We start from the raw sequence: 20,690 nt of genomic DNA, 5'->3' as shown, positions 1-20,690 counted from the left end.
TATGCACTTTGGCTGCATGATGATAATGCCCTAAAAGATGGCACCACTAATATATTAGGAACATTTAATTCAAATGCTGTTTTGAGTTTCAGACTGGATTCATTCCTGAGAAATGTTTAAACAGTTGCTGCCGATGTGATAGGGTCTCCTAAGCAATTAGAAAATTTAGGCAGATTAGAGTTGGCTAGTGTTCAAGACAAAAACAAACTACAGATGCTGGAATCGAAAGTAGACAAGCAGGAGGAAGGAAAGACACAGAAAGACAGGCAGCATCAGGAGATGGAAAAGTCAACATTTCGGGTATAATCCTCCTTCAAGAACAGGAAATGACATCACCAACCCAAGGAAACCTAAACATATAAATGGAAAGTGGGTCACTGATGATGTTACCTAGTGTGGTGATGAAACGCCTGAAAACAAATCTTCCAGATCAGCAATCAAACTTCCATCCAGAATCTCACCTGAGCTACAAATTTTCTCAAAATTAGTAATATGCAGTAAGAGTTGGGAAGGGAGCATTGCCAGATAGGAATTTGATCAAGTGCACAACCGTCATATTCAGTCTATCATTAATGAACAGAATATGTTTTCCTGCTATCTGTCACCTGTGTTTTATTCCAGAAGGAATGTTCTTTCAATGAGAAAACTGCAAAATGCAAATCAATGACTTTAGTAGCTGCAAAATAATTGCTTATTCCATTTTAGTCTTTCTTTCCTTTTTTTTGTTTACAAATATTGTATTCGTCAAATTGAATTGTTTCTATTCTAAAAAATAGAGATTTAAATGCATGCAATTGGGAAGGGAAAGAAAGAGGGAGAATAAGTTCACCAAAACATATTGCTATTTTTTCCTGAAGCACAGTTTGTTATTCAATTATTTATTTATTTTTTGGTAATGTAGATGATCAGAGTTCTTTACACACTCTAGAGGAAGCAAGGCCAGAACGACTTAAAGAAGAAAACATTCCATCTAAATATTCTTCAGTCCGAAATACCCCATCTCCTTCTCAGCGACTCGGATCCAACATCAAGCCTATTCTGCCTCCAATTCCATCGGGACGAACAAGAGCTGAGATCCCCGACAGTCCACAGCAAGCTGTCTGTACATTAAAATGAAAATTTTTAAACTTTTTAAAATCCAGATTTAAAACTGTTCTTGTAATACAAATGTTAAAAAGTACTATTAATGGTAATTTGCTTTTTATTTATGGCTTTCTACTTCTCTGTCTCCAGTTGAAACAATTAATACATGGCTTTAAAATGGTAAAAACATCCCAAGATGCTTCAAAAGAATATTATAAGACACCAAGCCAGATTGGAATAGGTGCCCAAAAGTTTGATCACAGAAGTAGGTTTAAGCAAGTGACTTGGGGGAGAGAGAGAAGAAAACATAACAGGACTTTGGGAAGGAAATTCCAAAGCTTTTAGGCAGCAGTAAGTCAAAAGTCATATGACACCAGGTTTTAGTCCAACAGGTTTATTTAAAATCACAAGCTTTCAGAACACTGCTCCTTCATCATGACTTCACCTGACAAAGAAGGAGCGCTCCTCCTTTGTCAAATGAAGTTCTGATGAACGAGCAGGAGGCTCCTGCAGACTGTAGTAGCGTATCTATCTCTGCACCAGGAGGCCTGGGCTCAAATCCCCCTACTCCGCAGGTATTTCATAACATCTCTGAACAGGTTGATTAGAAATTATCTACATTGAGCACCTGTCCCTGTTTTAGAAAATTTAAAAGCCTGAAGTTCTTCACAGAAGATAATCTCCATCTTAGCAAAATTAGCATTTTATAAGAAATATTCTAGCATGAAGTAATTTTCACAGCATTGCACAAACATCTCCTGCCACACTCAAAAAGTAGGCAGAACTCAATGAGATTTCAAGGATTTTAAGTGTTTACCAGCAGAACATTGCAAGGCTATACACTCAAGTCAAAGACTCACCACTGAGGATATTCTGAAAACTAATATATGCCATCATTATCCTGGGTTGATGCAATGGCAGGTACTCCCATGATAATGATGGCATCTTGTGTCCATGTTGCTCCTGGTGCTTCGCCTTCATCAGCATCATCATTCTAACACTGTGAAGGCTGCTTACCAGCCAAATCATGGGGCTGCATTAGTATCCTGAACCTACTCTCTGACCATAATTAACAGGCTCTTGTAAAATTTGTTGGAAGGTGCAATGCTTCAAGTGAGGTTGGGACTGCAAAATTAGTTAAAAATTGGGTAACATTCACAGCAAAGTTCAGCCTGTTGAAACCTCTTCGCAGCTTAATTTCCCACCTTGTTTTGCATTTCAGCAAAATTTGATACATTCCAGCCCCTCCTCTTCAGTTATTTAAGCAAATTATGAATAGCTCAGGGTCCAACATTGAGGTTTGTGCTACCCCTCCCACAATTATCAGCCAACCTTCTTGACATAGAAATATATCATTGTTCCTTCAGTGTAATGGAGTCAAAATCCCTCCCTAATAGCGTTGAGAGTCTACCAACAGCATATGGACTACTGCAGTTCAAGAAGGCTACCAACTTTACATTCTTGAAGGCAATTTATGACTGGAATTAAAATGATAGCCAAGTCAACAAACCCACATTCCATAACTGAATGGGAAAAAAAACCAGAAATTCATTCGTACTGTTTACTGCAAACATATATTCATGCTCAAAAACAATACCCTACTCCATAAGGCCATTATGCACCAGAACAATTTATGTGACATCTTTAGGAAATAAAAAAAAATTCCTGGCTCCTCTTTACCACTGATCACATCTAAATTAAAAATTGAGATTTTTAAATGTTACTTCCCTTGCATAAAACCACATTGGCTCTGTCTGACTGTTTAAGTGCCTTGTTTGAGATTGCCTGGCAATTCCTGACAAGTCACTGGCCTGTTTTCTCTCTCTCCTTGATAAGTTTGTTGCAACCACAAAATGCCAAGGAATAGGTGGAAGATAATTAACAAGGCAAGAATAAAGAATGAATGATGAAGGGCTATCGATTGATTTTGAATCTTGAATCTATCAGAAACTAATTATAATTTGGACAAGCAAACTGAAAAAAGGAAATTGTGCATTTTATTGAGGTAACATGATGACACAATGCACTATACCACAGATGAAAACAGGTTGAGACACTGAGCTCAAAAAGTAGGCTGTTCAATACATTACATACCATTAAACTTCAGACAAGGAGATATGCTTAATAGCAGCCTCATCAAAACATATGTTTATCCAATGATATATCATACAGGTTCAACTGCTATTAAGGCAAATCATCTTTTTTAACCACTCAGTTTTAAGTTGTTCTTCATAACTATTTTATGCCAGAGACAGATAGCGGATAACTTGATTTGACATCATACATTAGGAATACCTCCCACTAAGCAGTTTATGAAGGCAGAGAGGCACACAAAATGGATGTCCACAGGCAGAAGTTTTAAACTGTATAAATCATAGCAACATTGCTGGAAAACAGAGTCTTGGTGATGGTCTTTGGTTACTGATTTTGCAGATAATTAAATTAAAACAAGTTTCACTGAGATAAGGGAGGCCTGGAGCAAAGGAAGTGAGCAATGATTTTTCTATTAACAAAATCACAACATTGGCATTTCTGAAGATACCAGTCCTCTACAGGTGTAAAACCAATAGTTGCAATTACACAGCACCTTTCATGTAAACACTGGAGAGCTTCACATAATGAATTATCTTTGAAGTGCAACAAAGATATGTAGATATTCACCCCAAGTCTTTGTAATATTGAGAATCATGTGAAAATTCAGTGATTCACTGAATGTAACACAACTTTTATTATCATTTTCAACACAAAAATAGTTATGAGGTGCTCCCACAGAACATCTATATCCACTTCTTTCTTAGATAAATTCCTTTCTTTCTATTTAAGTTTCTACCTTTTAACTATCTAAATTAATCAATTCTATACGGTGTTTGTACATTACACTGTACAAACACTACACAGTATATGTTGACATTTATTCTAGATAATTAAATTAACATTTCATATAAACGGTGACTCCACAACTCCAAAGAATTAAGAGCAAGAGAAGGCCATACAGACCACTGCACTGATCCGTCCCTTAGGGTGTTCACCAAGTGTAATACCCAACCCTCAGTCCATTAAACGTGCACATCACCCAGATCTTGAATACTATCCCACTTCATCATCCAAACCACTTTAACCCATCGCACTACCCAAACTGGTGGTCAACCCACAACGCTTTCCAAACCCTCAGTCCATTAACCCAATCCACCAAAAGCCCAGACTTTAATTCCACTTTTACAATCCAATCTTGCCAAAGATTAAATGCAATAATGCCCATTAATGTGCATGGAGATCATGAAGGATAATCACCTCACCCTCAATGGATCTGATAAAGGCAGCACAGTAACTTTATGCTGTCTGTTCAGTTCCATGAGTTGGGGTGCAGCCCAATGCTAAACACACTAGGTGGTTACACACTCAACATGGAACGCAGTTATACTTTAGCTGTATCAGATGCTGGAATAAACTAGAAAAAAACTTCCCAAGCATGAAAGAAGTGCACCTATGGAGTAGCAAATGCCTCCTCACCTCTGAACAGCTTCTGACTGAAAAGGATATGTCACTGGAGGCTTTAGTTCAATACAAGCAAAGGAAAATAAGTTATACTTCTGAAGTGGGCCAGCAGGCTCTTCAGACAAGCACAATATTGCAAATGAGTTCTGCTGCAGATGAGATTTCAATGGAGTAAAAGAAAAGACTGAAAGGGTAGAAACTCTATTTGATGGTTTGGCAGGTCGGTGAGCTTATTGTCACTGTCAGAGTGTGGAGAAATCCAGTTGTACACATTATGCAGGAATTTGCACAGACCTTGCAGCCCATTCAAGACAACATTTTTGGACAAGTGATGGTCACTGCATGAGCTAGTGCAGCACAAGCAAAAATCAAATAATGGATCAGTTCTGCAATAGGAATTTGGACAGGAGTTTACTTGTGGGCATCATGATTGGGGAAAACAATGCTCAAATAGGTTTTCTGGGTCTCACAACAGTGACAACAGTTTGTTCTGTAAAATCTATAGATTATTGAAATTCCACTATGGAGAAATACAAGTTGCTCTGTGCAGCACATACCTGCTGTCTGCTTCAGGATAACAGCAATGGCACTTCTGCCACTGCTGCTGCCGAGCTGGTACAGTCTAAAGATAGGCCCTCAATCCCAGAGCTGCTCAAGGGCATTATGGAAAGGCATTTGCAGTCTTCCCTCCACTGGTGTACTTCAGCAGCTTACCTTCTGTCAGAAAGCAGTGCAGTTATCACCAAGGTAGCACCGTGTAGGAACACTGGACCAGACAAAGACCCCAGACTCCAAGGGAAAGAACAAAGGTGAACCATGAGATATTCTATGCATTATTAGAAATATTCTTACATGAAGTAAGCATGGAATGGTTGCTTTTTGGCGTTTTGTTTCAGGATTTAGACCAAGAGAACAGTGTGATAGTCTGGAAAGTGGGAGGGAAAGAGGTGGAACTGTGGAGAAACAGGCTGGAGTATTTTTTTCGGGGAACAAAAATCTGGTGATATGCTTAAGGCCAACATGAACCATGAAGGTTCAAATGCCTCCTCATCTCTAAACTGCCTTCTGACTGAAAATGTTAAAACTTCCCCAGTGACAATATTGCAAAAATATAGTCACAAGTAAACCCTCTTACCTGAAAGCTAAATAGAGATACATAAATAGCACAGGTTTGGAGTGGGATTCTTGGGGCAACTGAATGCACATTTAGATGTGCAATAGTAGTAACAGGACCAAAACGTTACATCAGGCAGCAGTCTATCTACACTACACATTGTCAGTACATGACAAGCATGCATGCATTACTGTCAGTCAAATCGTGGTGATCAGTGCTTTCAGATCTCTTGCCAATATTTTTCTTAGAGTTTCTATGCTGTGAAATCAGCAGTGCTGCGGAACTAAATTTTACAACCAAAATATTTAACTAAAAACAGTCATAGCACCAAACTTGAACAAAAAGTAATCATTCTGGTACTTTTTAAGCATTACTTCAAGTGTCTTGATGTGTTTTTTAAGCAATAACTTCAAATCCGATAGAAAGAACTGGCATGTCCAGACCAAAGATTCACTAGGAGAATGCAAGTAGACAAATTATACTTTTACAAAAATAGAGTTTTCACAGGAAAGGAATAAATTAAAAATGTATTCTTCTTGATAGTCATTTCTTTTTCTTCAAATGTTTAGGCCGAATGCCTGGACCTGGTTATACTGCACTGAAGTAATTTATTGCTCCTTTCTCTTGCTGTCGAACAACAGCTTAAACGTGTTCCAAACTTCGGCATAAGTGAGAGTCCCAATAAAAACTACCACTGTTCCAATCCAGTGCCAGAAAGTGAAGGGGTTCTTGAAATAAACAATAGAGAAGATGAGACTGATGAACTTGCGAAGTGTCACGACAAGTGTGACTGTCAAGGATGTGCACTCTGTTGTGAGAATAAAAACACCACGGATACAAACATATCTGAGAAGGCAAGGGGTTAAGGACAAAGTATTAAATCATTACACTGTCATAAAACCAGATTCTTCCACACACTTGTAAACGGATCTTCATAAACTGTTCTTGGGAAAACCTATTTCGTGAAATTCATTTCACAATTAGACTGACCGATTAAACATTGAAAATTGGAGGTGTATGGACAGCGAAGAGGGTTACCTCAGATTACAACAGGATCTGACCAGATGGGCCAATAGGCTGAGAAGTGGCAGATGGAGTTTAATTCAGATAAATGCGAGGTGCTGCATTTTGGGAAAGCAAATCTTAGCAGGACTTATACGCTGAATGGTAAGGTCCTAGGGAGTGTTGCTGAACAAAGAGACCTTGGAGTGCACGTTCATAGTTCCTTGAAAGTGAAGTCGGAGGTATATAGGATAGTGAAGAAGGCGTTTGGTATGCTTTCTTTTATTGGTCAGAGTATTGAGTACAGGAGTTGGAAGGTCATGTTGCGGCTGTACAGGACATTGGTTAGGCCACTGTTGGAATATTGCGTGCAATTCTGGTCTCCTTCCTATCGGAAAGATGTTGTGAAACTTGAAAGTGTTCAGAAAAGATTGAAAGGATGTTGCCAGGGTTGGAGGATTTGAGCTATAGGGAGAGGCTGAACAGGCTGGGGCTGTTTTCCCTGGAGCGTTTGAGGCTGAGGGGTGACCTTATAGAGGTTTGCAAAATTATGAGGGGCATGGATAGGATAAATAGGCAAAGTCTTTTCCTTGGGGTGGGGGAGTCCAGAACTAGAGGGCATAGGTTGAGGGTGAGAGGGGAAAGATATAAAAGAGACCTAAGGGGCAACTTTTTCACACAGAGGGTGGTAAGGGTGTGGAATAAGCTGCCAGAGGAAGTGGTGGAGGCTGGTACAATTGCAACATTTAAGAGACATTTGGATGAGTATATGAACAGGAAGGGTTTGGAGGGATATGGGCCGGGTGCTGGCAGGTGGGACTAGATTGGGTTGGGATATCTGGTCGGCATGGACGGGTAGGACCGAAGGGTCTGTTTCCATGCTGTACATCTCTATGACTATGAACAGCAAATCTGCTAGAAATTAGGCTCATATGATTCAGGAAGGCATTGCATTTTAGTGCCACTCCTCCAGCTGTTTCTCCATATTCCTAAACCACTACCATTTCTCAAATGCAAGAAGTTATTAAGGATTAGCTGTCTTTGATTAGGATTATAGAACATAGAACAGTACAGCACAGAACAGGCGCTTCAGCCCACGATGTTGTGCCGACCATTGCTCCTCATGTATGCACCCTCAAATTTCTGTGACCATATGCATGTCCAGCAGTCTCTTAAATGTCCCCAATGACCTTGCTTCCACAACTGCTGCTGGCAACGCATTCCATGCTCTCACAACTCTGTGTAAAGAACTGGCCTCTGACATCCCCTCTATATTTTCCTCCAACCAGCTTAAAACTATGACCCCTCGTGTTAGCCATTTCTGCCCTGGGAAATCATCTCTGGCTATCGACTCTATCTATGCCTCTCATTATCTTGTATACCTCAATTAGGTCCCCGCTCCTCCTCCTTTTCTCCAATGAAAAAAGTCTGAGCTCAGTCAACCTCTCTTCATAAGATAAGCCCTCCAGTCCAGGCAGCATCCTGGTAAACCTCCTCTGAACCCTCTCCAAAGCATCCACATCTTTCCTATAATAGGGCGACCAGAACTGGACGCAGTATTCCAAGTGCGGTCTAACCAAAGTTTTATAGAGCTGCAACAAGATCTCACGACTCTTTAACAGGGGGATGGAGTTTATGAAAGCCAAAACACCATATGCTTTCCTAACAACCCTGTCCACTTGGGTGGCCATTTTAAGGGATCTATGTACCTGCACACCAAAATTCCTCTGTTACTCCACACTGCCAAGAATCCTATCCTTAATCCTGTACTCAGCTTTCAAATTCGACCTTCCAAAATGCATCATCTTGCATTTATCCAGGTTGAACTCCATTTGCCACCTCTCAGCCCATCTCTGCATCCTGTCAATGTCTCGCTGCAGCCTACAACAGCCCTCTATACTGTCAACGACACCTCCAACCTTTGTGTCATCTGCAAACTTGTTGACCCATCCTTCAATCCCCTCATCCAAGTCATTAATAAAAATTACAAACAATAGAGGCCCAAGGACAGAGCCCTGTGAAACACCACTCACCACTGACTTCCAGGCAGAATATTTTCCTTCTACTACCACTCGCTGTCTTCTGTTGACCAGCCAATTCTGTATCCAGACAGCTAAGTTCCCCTGTATCCCATTCCTCCTGACCTTCTGAATGAGCCTACCATGGGGAACTTATCAAATGCCTTGCTAAAGTCCATATACACCACATCTACTCTTTGACCCTCATCAACTCTTCTAGTCACATCCTCAAAGAACTCGATAAGGTTTGTGAGGCATGACCTGCCCTCACAAAGCCGTGTTGACTGCATTTAATCAAGCCATGCTCTTCCAGATGGTCATAAATCCTATCCCTCAGAATCCTTTCTAACACCTTGCAGACGGCAGACGTGAGACTTACTGGTCTATAATTGCCAGGGATTTCCCTATTTCCTTTCTTGAAGAGAGGAATTACATTTGCCTCTCTCCAGTCCTCAGGTACGACTCCAGTGGAAAGCGACGAGGCAAAGATCTTCGCAAGTGGCGAAGCAATTGCATTTCTCATTTCCCAAAGCAGCGGAGGACAAATCTGGTCCAGGCCGGGCGACTTGTCAACCTTAATGTTTGACAAAATTTTCAGCACATCAGCTTCCTCTATCTCTATCCATTCCAGCATGCACATCTGCTCTTCAAAGGTTTCATTCACTACAAAGTTCATTTCTTTCATAAAGACAGAAGCAAAAAACTCATTTAGGGCTTCCCCTACTTCCTCAGACTCCACACACAAGTTCCCTATGCTATCCCTGATCAGCCCTACTCTTTCTTTGACCATTCTCTTATTCCTCACATAAGTGTAAAATGCCTTTGTGTTCTCCCTAATCTGTTCTGCCAAGCCTTTCTCATACCCCCTCCTGGCTCTCCTCAGACTATTTTTGAGCTCCTTCCTCGCCTGCCTGTAATCCTCTAGAGCTGAGCTTGACCCTAGCTTCCTCCACCTTATGTAAGCTACCTTCTTCCTTTTGATGAGAAGTTCCACCGCTCTCGTCACCCAAGGTTCCTTTATCTTACCCCTTCTTGCCTGTATCAGAGGGACATATTTATTCACTCGCAACAACTGTTCCTTAAACAGTCTCCACAAGTCTATAGTAGAATGCAATAATTTGTTTTTATTTAGGATTAAGTATTTGAAGGGATACAAGTGTATTGAATGGGCTTTTATCAATGAGTGCATTTACTTCATAGAGTGATGTCTGTCATAAATACTTCAAACTTTATTTTAACATCAGCTTAGTTCCTAGAATTTGCCCAAGATCAGTGATGAGTAAGCAATTTGACACAGAGGGTGCAAGAGCAAAGATTTGGATCGGTATAAGTTGGCATTCCGTTGGCCTAGAGCAATATGCTGTGTATTATGGATAATATTGAGATGACAGACTTGGCACAGGCTAATCCACTATTCACTCCAAATAAAGGCAGGCAGAAATTGGGAAGCTACAACTCCAAACACAATTCCTAGGAATGGAGATACTTCCCTTTTATTGAAGATAGTTAGAGATGTATCAGAATTGATTCTCAACAATGGAAAGGATACTGAGTTAGAACATTGAGTATCAGGTAAAACCACATGATGGGAATAGTGATTCCCAGGAGTGCAATCTCCATCTGTTCTGTGGGAACAAAACAGCAAACAAAAAGCATCATACATTACATCAGGTTTTTAATAGTACATGACATACAAGGTGACAATGTAAACACACAGAATTATGCACAACTTTACAGACAGAACAGACTATTCAACACAACATATCAATGCCAGAATTTTTGTGCAATCAACCTCTTCCCAATCTGCTTCATCTCACCCTGCCAACATATCCTTCTATTTCTTTCTTCCTCACCCATTGATGTGGCTTCAATTCAAATGCATTAATGTTACACTGTCAATTATCTCTGGTCGGAATGCATTTCACATTTGCACCACATTCTGAGTTTTACAAAAAAAGGTTTTCTCTTGAATTCCTTATATTACGTTTTAGTAAAGATCCTGTATACTATAAATTGTGGTATAGGAATTGACCTGGGAGACAAAATGACAATTTCTCCAGTCCAAACATACATATTTTGGCATATGCTTGATATAAAAGTTGAACAGCTTTTCAGCCATAACAAGTTATATTTACATTAGTAGATAGCCTCCATTTTACACCCCACAAATCCATCTTTTACTTACCGGTACCTTATAACAGGCCATTTGTATTGGCTGCTTCAATCCAGGTGGAGGTGGAGCCGAGAGTGTGGTGCTAGAAATACATAGCAGGTCAGGCAGCATCCAAGGAGCAGGAGAGTCAACATTTCAGGCAAAAGCCCTTTTGCCCAAAACGTCGACTCTCCTGCTCCTCGAATGCTGCCTGACCTGCTGTACTTTTCCAGCACCACACTCTTGACTCCGATCTCCAGCATCTGCAGTCCTTACTTTCGTGGAGTTGGAGACATATCCAACCTTTTTGTTGGAAGCAGGTAACATTTAAAAATCACTTAGAGCTGTCCTGGCGGTTCATTTTATACTCAGTTTTATAGGTTAAACCTTGGTCTTGGACAGAGTTTGGAGAGAGATTTCAAAGGTCAATTTATGTGCAAATATCTACGGGGTATGACTTCTAGGTCTGGATGCTGCACACAAGTGGAAACATTTTCTTTATGTCCAATATGTCAAATCCCTTCATAATGTTAAAGTCTCTTCTAAATAAAAAGTGGTCCAGTCGTTTCTAAACAAAGTGATCCAACCAGTTAAGTCTTCCCTGATAGTTGTACTTTCTCAGTTCCAGCATGATCTTCATCTTTTTGAACCCTCTCTAATTCCTCCTTTTTGTGTATATCAGAACTGTGTAAAATCTCTTAAGAGTGTCTGATCTAAATTAAACTCTTCATTCAATTGCAGTCTGTAGCTCATTTCTAGGGTTCCATAATTATGTTATACGTAAACTAACTCAATTGATTAATTTACACTGTCTGTAACTCACTCCCAGGTATCAGCACTGTGTCCTCAGTGGTGCCTCCCGTTTCAACATTCCTGCAGATCAAATCCCTCAAATCACCTACAATGCATGTCAGATCAGGAATATAAGTCCTACTTTCATGTGCCTCAACTTTATAGCACCTGGGGAAACCTCTTTAAACCTTATTCTAATCAAAGTAGCCTTTTCCATTGGTTGAATAAGCACTCCATTTCATATACGTCATTTACAGTCCAATAGTAATAGGTTTTCTAAATAAAATGCAAGTGCAACAACATTTGAGGAGCAGTGGCTCAGTGGTTAGCGCTGTTGCCTCACAGCGCCAAGGACTTGGATTCAATTCCAGCCTTCGGGGTCTGTCTGTGTGGAGTTTGCTCCTAGTGTCTGGTGGGTTTCCTCCAGGTGACTAGTTTCCTCCCACAGTCCAAAGATATGCAGATTAGGTGGATTGGCCATGGGAAATGCATGGTTAGGAGGATGGGTCTTGGTGGGATGCTGTCTGGAGGGTCAGTGCAGACTTGATGGGCTGAATGGCTGCTTCTGCACTGTAGGAATTCTAGATTTTCTTCTTAAAAATGGCACTTACCAGATTGGTTGAAGAGAACTCCATAATTGTAAATGTCAGAAGCAAATAAGAGGAAAGCTGGTAATGGCAGGAAATGCTGAATGGAGAGAAAGGTAACAATGAGCACCTCAATAAGCTGAAGGTTGACGTAGTCTCAGTTTAATGTCTCATCTAAATGCTGTCACTTGTTAGTGCAGCACGATAGTTGACATAAGTATCAGCATGGACTATGTGCTCAAGCTTCTGGAACATGATTGAAACCTGTAACTTTTTACTCAGAGGTAAGCTCAACAGATTCCAGGGTAGTCACATAAAGAACATACACATAAAAACATTGTGTAGCAGAAATAAAGCTTCAGACACAGTCCCAAAATTCCACATTGTATAATTAAGCTAAATAACAGGATCTTCATCACTTAAGCATTTCAAACTACATTACGTAATTAGCATTTCTCTCTTTTTCATTCTACTTTTCTGCTGTCCATCATGATCACACATACTTGAGAATAAGATCTAAGTTGATTGGATGTAAGAGGGGCCAAACTTTGCCTAGCACCAGCAGACCTGATCCACCTGTCCTAAAAGGGTTGCAGTGAGCTGCACTTAATTCTAATAGAAATTCTCAGCCAATCCGAGAGGACCGCTCCATGGATGGCCTCACACACAATGGAAAGTGATCCAGGCATTAGCTCGGATATGACTGGAATGACCCAAAATTCGGTAGTTGATAGCAACATAATTCACTTAAAATCTGTCTTGCTATCATGGATTTGTCATAGCACATAGAGCACAGAACAGTACAGCACAGAACAGGCCCTTTGGCCCACAATGTTGTGCCGAGGTTTAATCCTAATGTAAAAAATAGTAACTTAACCTACACACCCCTCAACTCACTGCTATCCATGTCCATGTCCAGCAGTCACTTAAATGTCCCCAGTGACTCTGCTTCCACCACCATAGCTGGCAACGCATTCCATGCATTCACAACTCTGCGTAAAGAACCTACCTCTGACGTCTCCTTTATAACTTTCTCCGAATATTTTAAAACCATGACTCCTCGTACCAGTCAATCCTGCTCTGGGGAAAAGTCTCTGGCTATTGACTCCATCTATTCCACTCATTATCTTGTATTCCTTGTCATATCTTTGTATAGTGGGAAATGAAAGCTGCAAAATATGCTGCTATGAGAAATGTGGTGGCTCTGAAAATACCTCCTAGTAATGGAAACAGTATTAAGTTTGACTTGTACAGCAGTGGATAACACAATGATACTGTTTCACTTAAATCTAATAGGTGATGTCCATCTATTCCATTTCTGTCATTTAGGTTTGAGTCATTGATCTTTTTCACTGGATCTTGAGTTAATATTGAATTTAAATAATTTGATAACCAAGGACAATTAAACATTCACTTTGTCCATTACTGTGGCAACTTATATTTTATTTCTTAGAATAATTCTAATATAAAATGAATCATCTTATAAAAAAAACTAACATTTACAGCCTCCAATTCCAGTAATTCTTAACTTGCCCTGAATAATAAAGAACTTGCAATACATCACTGCACAGCACAGGGAACATCATCTCAATATTTGCCAAGTCAGAAGCAAGTTATCATTAGTGAGAAATCATTACTCACATTATAAAACAATGCCTCTGTCGAGTGTTTGCCATACTGCTTATATAATGTCTCTTGAAAAAGCCCCATTCTAGCCGACATGAAGAGTGCAAAAGTCAGCATTAAAATACCTGGAGAATAAATAAAAACATTAATGTTTTAATGAAAAGAGACATTGAATATGCCCACAAGAGATATACCATGAACAGATGACCAATGTAACAGTGTCGTTAAACACTTTTAAGATACTTGAATGGAGACAGTCACTAAGAAACGTTTTGAAATCCCAAATCCTTGGACAATTCTTGATCTGGTGAGTATCTATGTGAAAATGCTGTCTTAAATTACAATGGGACGTTCAAGCTTCTGCCTTCATTATATGCATGAGTTTTTCTATTTCAACCCAACCCAACATCATTCTCTCCCTGCATCTGAAGCGGTTGGTTTCCTTGGCAGTGGCTACCCCTTCAGGACTTTGCCAAATGGTCATTCCATTTTCTGGAAAATCAACCCAGGAGCTTGTTGGGTGGTGCATAATTGGATAAACAAGTTGCACTTACATAGCACCTCTGGCATAGCAAAATGTCCTATAACAAGTTACAGGATTGTTATCAAACAGAATTTCAACAGCAAGTCATACAAGGAGATGGTCTGTCAGACAGCCACTAACTTGATTCTGGAGGTAGGTCATAAGAATTGTCTTAAATAAGGAAATGGGTAGAAAGGAAAAAAAAAGTTAGGAATCATAGAATTCCTACAGTGTTCAAGCAGGCCATTCTGCCCATCGGGTTCACACCAACCCGCCAAAGAGCATCCCATCCAGATCCACTCCTCTACTCTATCCCTGCAACCTTGCATTTCGCAAGGCTAATCCACCTAGCCTGCACATCCCTGGACACTATAGGCAATTTAGCATGACCAATCCACCTAACCTGCACATCTTTGGACTATAGGGGAAAACCGGAGTTTCTGGAGGAAACCCATGCAGACACAGGGAGAACATGCAAACTCGATATAAACAGTTACCAGAGGCAGGAACCCAAGGCAACAGCACTAATCACTGACCCACTGAGCCGTCAAGGGAAGGGAATTCCACAGTTATGACCTTGGTAGCTGAAAGCACAATATTGCCAATGGTAGACTGATTAAAATCAGGGAATTTGCAAGAGGACAGAATTGAAAGTGTGTGGATGTCGGAGACTTGTAGAACGTTACAGAGAAAAGAAGGGTTGAAGCCATTGAGAGATCTGTAAACAAGAATAAGAATTTGAAAATTGAGGCATTGTATAATCAGATCCACAGGGTGATGGGTGAATGACACATAATGCATGTAAAGACATCCGCTGCAGAATACTGGATGAGCTTAAGTGTTATAGTTCTCATTACAGTCTCAGTCTTGTGTTCCTAATATGCATACTCCCAGACAGATATCAATTAAAAAAAAGAATAACCCTACCTGGTGGTCAGACACTGTGGGGCCAATCAATGCGCTTCATTACTGCTGCAGTCAACAGCAACCAACACAATTCAATGCATGTCTCAAACCTATGACCTACTTGATTTACCAGATTCAATGCATTTTTACAATGAACAACCGGGGGCATCCATCATGTTAAAATGTCATGAGGGTGGTTGGTATCAGAAATGAAAATGGCAGTTGTACTGGGTACACCTCTACGGGCATCTTATCAGGACAGAGTACAAGCCAAAAAAACTTTTACACTATATTTAATCAGTAACTTGGTCTCACTGGGCAAAAAATACATATCCTCCAGAATTCATATCAAAACCTTCTAAAAAATTCAACAGGTCCTCAAAACACAGTTGGCACATTTTACAGCAGAACTGAAGTAAAACAACACAAGGTTTTTAAAAATGCATCGTAAAGTTAAAACTATGAATGCCCCTGTGCTCCAATTCCGGCAGTTGAGATCTTTTGATACTCCTAACTGTGAAGCCAATTCTCAATGTTCTCTTAGAAAGATTCAATCCAACATGGATGATCCATTCAAACTATTATGTAAAAAATAAATTGCCAACTGTCAGCTCAACAGTGGTAATAGACGTGAATGAATTTATTCCATTGCTCCCAGTTCACTATGAGCCTGGATATTTCAATTATCTATAGAATATACTGTTACAAATGTTAAAAATCACACAACACCAGGTTATAGTCCAACAGGTTTAATTGGAAGCACTAGCTTTCGGAGCGACGCTCCTTCATCAGGTGATTGTCAATCACCTGACCAAGGAGTGTCGCTCCGAAAGCTAGTGCTTCCAATTAAACCCGTTGGACTATAACCTGGTGTTGTGTGATTTTTAACTTTGTACAACCCAGTCCAACACCGGCATCTCCAAATCACCGTTATAAATGAGTCTTGACATTTCCATCTTGATCTTCCTCTCCTTCTTGCTCTATGTATCTCATATAGCAGGACATTAAAGTTATTATTCTTTCCATTCAGAGATGTGCCCAAGCAATTACAGTTTTCTTTCTTGAGATTTTTGTACAAGAATCTATGTTATTTCAAAGGCATGCTCTCATTTTCTCATTCTTAGTTCTTTACATGTGGATACTCAAGAGTAGCCCCTCAATCCGCTCACATGTATTCTTGAGATCTATTGCTCATCAACCTTTCACAGGTCCATATAAAAATGGGATAACCATTGCTTGAAAATCACTCATCTTTGCACCTATTAAAATATCTTTGGCCTTCAATATCTTGCTTATTCCTCCAAACACTGAAGCAGTTCAATGCTTTTGATGGTTTTTTTTGACAACTTCAGTCTACATTAACCCTCCCAAAGTATACAAACATTCCCACTTGTTTAAGCTCATCAGTTCTATTGTAAGACATATCAGTCACATGATTCAAACAGATTTGTTACTTATGCAATTGCTGGCTTTTCAAAGCATGGTCCCATTATAGAAAAGTTGTCACTCTGAACTTTCCTCCACTGTCCCCTAGCATCTGCTTAGTTCCTTTCAGTCTGTAATTTTCTCTTTTAAAATAAATTACCTGCTTATAGCATTAGTGTCTATAACATATGGTACAAACCATGCACCACATGTCCCACATGGATTGCCTGTCATCCTCTGGGAGACTTGTGCCCTTTCTCTCTCCTCTAGTAGAGTTCTGTCATGAAAAAAACAAGGCTAATGTCTGACATCTACTCCAGTGCAGCTGTTACATTTTCAGAGTCTGTGGTCTGAAGGTGAAGTCAGACCCGCAGCAATAATCACTGTCCTCGCATGATACCATTTCCAGTCTGTCCCAGAGACTCTGGCAGAAGTGAAGATGCACACAGTTAAGTCTCTTGTTCAAAACATAATTTGACTTGGCACGAGAAGTGAAAACAGCAAGAAAGAAATTTAAAAAATAAATCCAATGTCAGAATGTTGAGTTTGAATGTGACTTCAGCTGCTTAAGCCCAAACAACAAACCTCTTTACTACTCTCTTCATCTTTCAGGTATTCCTTACAACCTCCCACTTTGACCAATGCTTTTGGTGTCTGTCCTCATGCCTCCTTGAGTGGCTTGGGACCAAGTTTATATCTCGCAGATGCATCACAGGAGCAGTACCATATTTTAATATGTTCAATGTGACATAAATATAAGTTGTTGACAGAATCAACTATGAGGAATAAAATTGAAAGAAACTAACAATGGATGAGTCGAGCTAATCAAAATAAGTAAAACCCAATTCAACTAAATATAAAATAAGCAATTTGGAAAGCAGCTGATCATTTGAGGAACAATCAGTATACGTTGGACAGATAGTCTTACTCTTTGTGACTGAATGGGGCAAAATAAAAGTATTGCTAATTCTTAATAAGAAGGTTAAGTCTTCTTTTACTATGTCAGGTTTTATCTTAGCATCTAGAAGACCAGTGGATAAAAAAAATGGCCAAGTTATAATTTTGGTCAGAATTTTACTGTGTGGTCTGGGGTAACAGTTCTCTGGCCCATGGCCAAAGAGCTTTTATTGTATTGAAAGTGAGGTGGTATTGGCAGCTGATTGGACTAATTAAACAATTTTGGGATGCTCCACGTTCAGCATTCACATCTGAGCACTTTCTATTCAGGTTGGGTGGGTTTAGCTGGACAATGATCAACAGCAGAAACAATGACCCATTTTACCCCATCTCTAATCCTGTGGGCCATACTGAACCAACACTATGAAGAGATAAACCAAAGTCTTGTAGATGCACAGAAGTCCCAGAAGTACATTTCTTAGTAAATCAAATGTCATGCAAAGTTACAGAATTTCTGGCATTTTGTTTAAAGCACTATGAGAACTATGGTGGTGTTCATACTCCACCTTACTTCATCCAACCCTCTTGGCCACGCCTCCATCACACATTTAGGGAGATTTCCCTTAATCTACGTGTGTAATTAAAACAGACATCAACCAAAATGTATTGCCTTACCTATCAGCCACTGTATTAATACATAGTAACTCTCTTCAGCAGATGCACTTGTATGCGAAGACTGGAACACAAAAGAGCATTAACAATGGCAAGGCAGGTGAAAGGTGCTACACAAAATAAGAGTCTGAATCTTAATGAACAGAAGTGGCTCACCCAACTATCAATGCTTCCCAATGGCCCCTTGGTTGAGCAGACTGTCAATGTTGTAATCTTACATGTAAAGAAAAACACTTTGTGCAGGTGCCAGAGGATTATTGTTGTCGATGGGGCTGCACCCCAGTATTTGTACCATGTGATTCCAGGCGACACAAACCATAAGGAGTATACAGTTCATTAATTTTGCAGAGTTCTTTGGGATGCTGTGATTAGCCTCAGGCCTGTGGCTTACGCAGGGTCAGGTTGTGGCAGCTAAACGTTGTCCAGTAACATTCTGTGACCATTTGCCTCACTGCTATCCAATAACTTAAACTGGAACATGTTTACACAGGTTCAGAACACAAAAGGGTCAGAAGATGGAGTAAACTGGTACTTATGGACCAGTCACTCACAAATGCTCTCTGCCCAATTCTAGAAAGGAAAAACTGATAAGGACTTTTTTTTGGGTTGGGGTGGGGTGGGGTGGGGGAGTGTAGTTGAGGAGTCATTCTGTAATTGCTGCTACAGTGTTGGTTGCACAGCAGTACACAAATTGTATACGAAGATGTGGGGTGCAAGGAATAAACTAGAACAAAAAACAGGGAAGGTTGAAAGTTTAGACTAATTAGTCAGTAGTAACTTTATGAATCAAACTGTCCAGGTAAGGCGCAAAGGGCATCAGCAAGTTCAAGAGTGAACGTAATAAATATTCATCAAATTAAAGATCAATGGATGTGTATAAACTGTAAAACTTCAGGGGTGACATGGTGGATGATGGCAATCTATCCTATACTTTATGTTTTCCAGGTAAGCCCTTCCTGTTCAAGTACTCAGTAGTTAGTAGACAGAGTTGACAAGTAGCTGTAAAAAGCAAACTGTTTAGTTTTTACTTTAAATCCAAACCAACATTTCTTGAATTTCAAGCATATACACCGACGTTCCCAAAGTTAATGGAATGACTGATCCTTCTAAAGGAAAAAAACGTAGAATGCATAGGAAAGGTAGATGAATTGGGCAGTTTTCGGAGGATCGTGTGTGTGAGGATTAATAAGGCAACAGAAAAGGTATGATTCTGTTGATTCAGGGCCAAAGGTCATAGTGTATAATCGTGATTGACACATAATATGGAACAGAGAATGACTTCTTACAAATGTTGAAAATGCAGGGCAACAGATGTATGCAATTTCAAATGCAGAACACAAAAATCTTAAACACAGCATATTGACCTCCTCTACAATACTGTTGCTGACGGGATACATAGCTCCTTGTTAAGGTGTGTAAAGAATGCATCTACATAACTAGGACCTTAGACAACAATCACATGAAATAATGCCTAACTAGCACTTGGTAGTAAATTACACGGCTATATCAAATCACTCAAAGCATCACTTTTTCTATGTTGTAGAACCTTTCAGTATTGAAGGAGACTATTCAGTCCATCATGCTTGTTATGATCCTTTGAAAGAGCTACCCAATTAGATCCCCTCTACTTTTTCTCATTACCTTTCATGTAGTTGATAGTGCTCCTGTGAAAAACTGTTAGATTTGTTAAAACCATGTCATAGATGCTTTATGAATAGTCGATTGTTATTGTTAATACACAACTCTCTTTCAAAAGTCACTTTTTGGATATGCTTCCACCATCATCCTTTCAGGCAGCAAATTTCTGATAAACAGCAGAACAGCCATTCTACCTTGGACTGGCAAAACCTGCAACATAGTCTCCAACATTAGGTATGATTCTACAATTGGACAACATTAGTTGGATAACCCTGAGTACACAAACAATTATGCCAACAATTGATTTAGATTTGTCAATTGGCTTGCAGTGTACTTGAAATTTTACATAATAAAACACAGGGTTCTGCTATTAATAGACAGGAAGAGCATGCACGCACACTGCGTTTGTTTCAACTCAACAAGATGGATGCCAGTCTTGCTTTGGTTTATTTCTCAGGAAAATGCCTTAACCAATTAGATTCTGGATTAGTGGTGCTGGAAGAGCACAGCAGTTCAGTCAGCATCCAAGGAGCTTCGAAATCGACGTTTCGGGCAAAAGCCCTTCATCAGGCATAAAGGCAGTGAGCCCGAAGCGTGGAGAGATAAGCTAGAGGAGGGTGGGGGTGGGGAGAAAGTAGCATGGAGTACAATGGGTGAGTGGGGGAGGAGATGAAGGTGATAGGTCTGGGAGGAGAGGGTGGAGTGGATAGGTGGAAAAGGAGATAGGCAGGTCGGACAAGTCCGGACAAGTCATGGGGAC

The 20,690-nt window shown here is 40.0% G+C and overlaps 2 protein-coding genes across 5 annotated transcripts in view; one reads left to right on the top strand and one right to left on the bottom strand.

The window, feature by feature from the left end:
* Positions 1-1,180, top strand: part of lrguk (leucine-rich repeats and guanylate kinase domain containing) — a 161,519-nt gene extending 160,339 nt beyond the window's left edge. For 2 of the 3 annotated variants that reach the window (XM_072562905.1, XM_072562903.1), the window contains exon 20: positions 902-1,180. In XM_072562905.1, coding sequence (XP_072419006.1) covers positions 902-1,116 — 215 coding nt within the window. In that variant the 3' untranslated portion in view covers positions 1,117-1,180. The remainder of the gene's footprint in view (positions 1-901) is intronic. The other variant, XM_072562906.1, reaches the window with a different exon arrangement.
* Positions 1,181-3,060: 1,880 nt separating this feature from the next.
* slc35b4 (solute carrier family 35 member B4) overlaps positions 3,061-20,690 on the bottom strand; it is a 32,510-nt gene continuing 14,880 nt past the window's right edge. The window contains exons 6-10 of one of the 2 annotated variants that reach the window (XM_072562909.1): positions 18,296-18,356; positions 13,885-13,994; positions 12,268-12,343; positions 10,262-10,337; positions 3,061-6,538 (exon numbers count right to left, since the gene is read on the bottom strand). In XM_072562909.1, coding sequence (XP_072419010.1) covers positions 6,301-6,538; positions 10,262-10,337; positions 12,268-12,343; positions 13,885-13,994; positions 18,296-18,356 — 561 coding nt within the window. In that variant the 3' untranslated portion in view covers positions 3,061-6,300. The remainder of the gene's footprint in view (positions 6,539-10,261; positions 10,338-12,267; positions 12,344-13,884; positions 13,995-18,295; positions 18,357-20,690) is intronic. The other variant, XM_072562910.1, reaches the window with a different exon arrangement.

The sequence above is a fragment of the Chiloscyllium punctatum genome, chromosome 44, assembly GCF_047496795.1.
Source record: "Chiloscyllium punctatum isolate Juve2018m chromosome 44, sChiPun1.3, whole genome shotgun sequence".
NCBI classification, from domain to species: domain Eukaryota; kingdom Metazoa; phylum Chordata; class Chondrichthyes; order Orectolobiformes; family Hemiscylliidae; genus Chiloscyllium; species Chiloscyllium punctatum.
The sequence above is the reverse complement of the archived record's forward strand: the minus strand, read 5'-3'. Positions and strand labels throughout refer to the sequence as shown.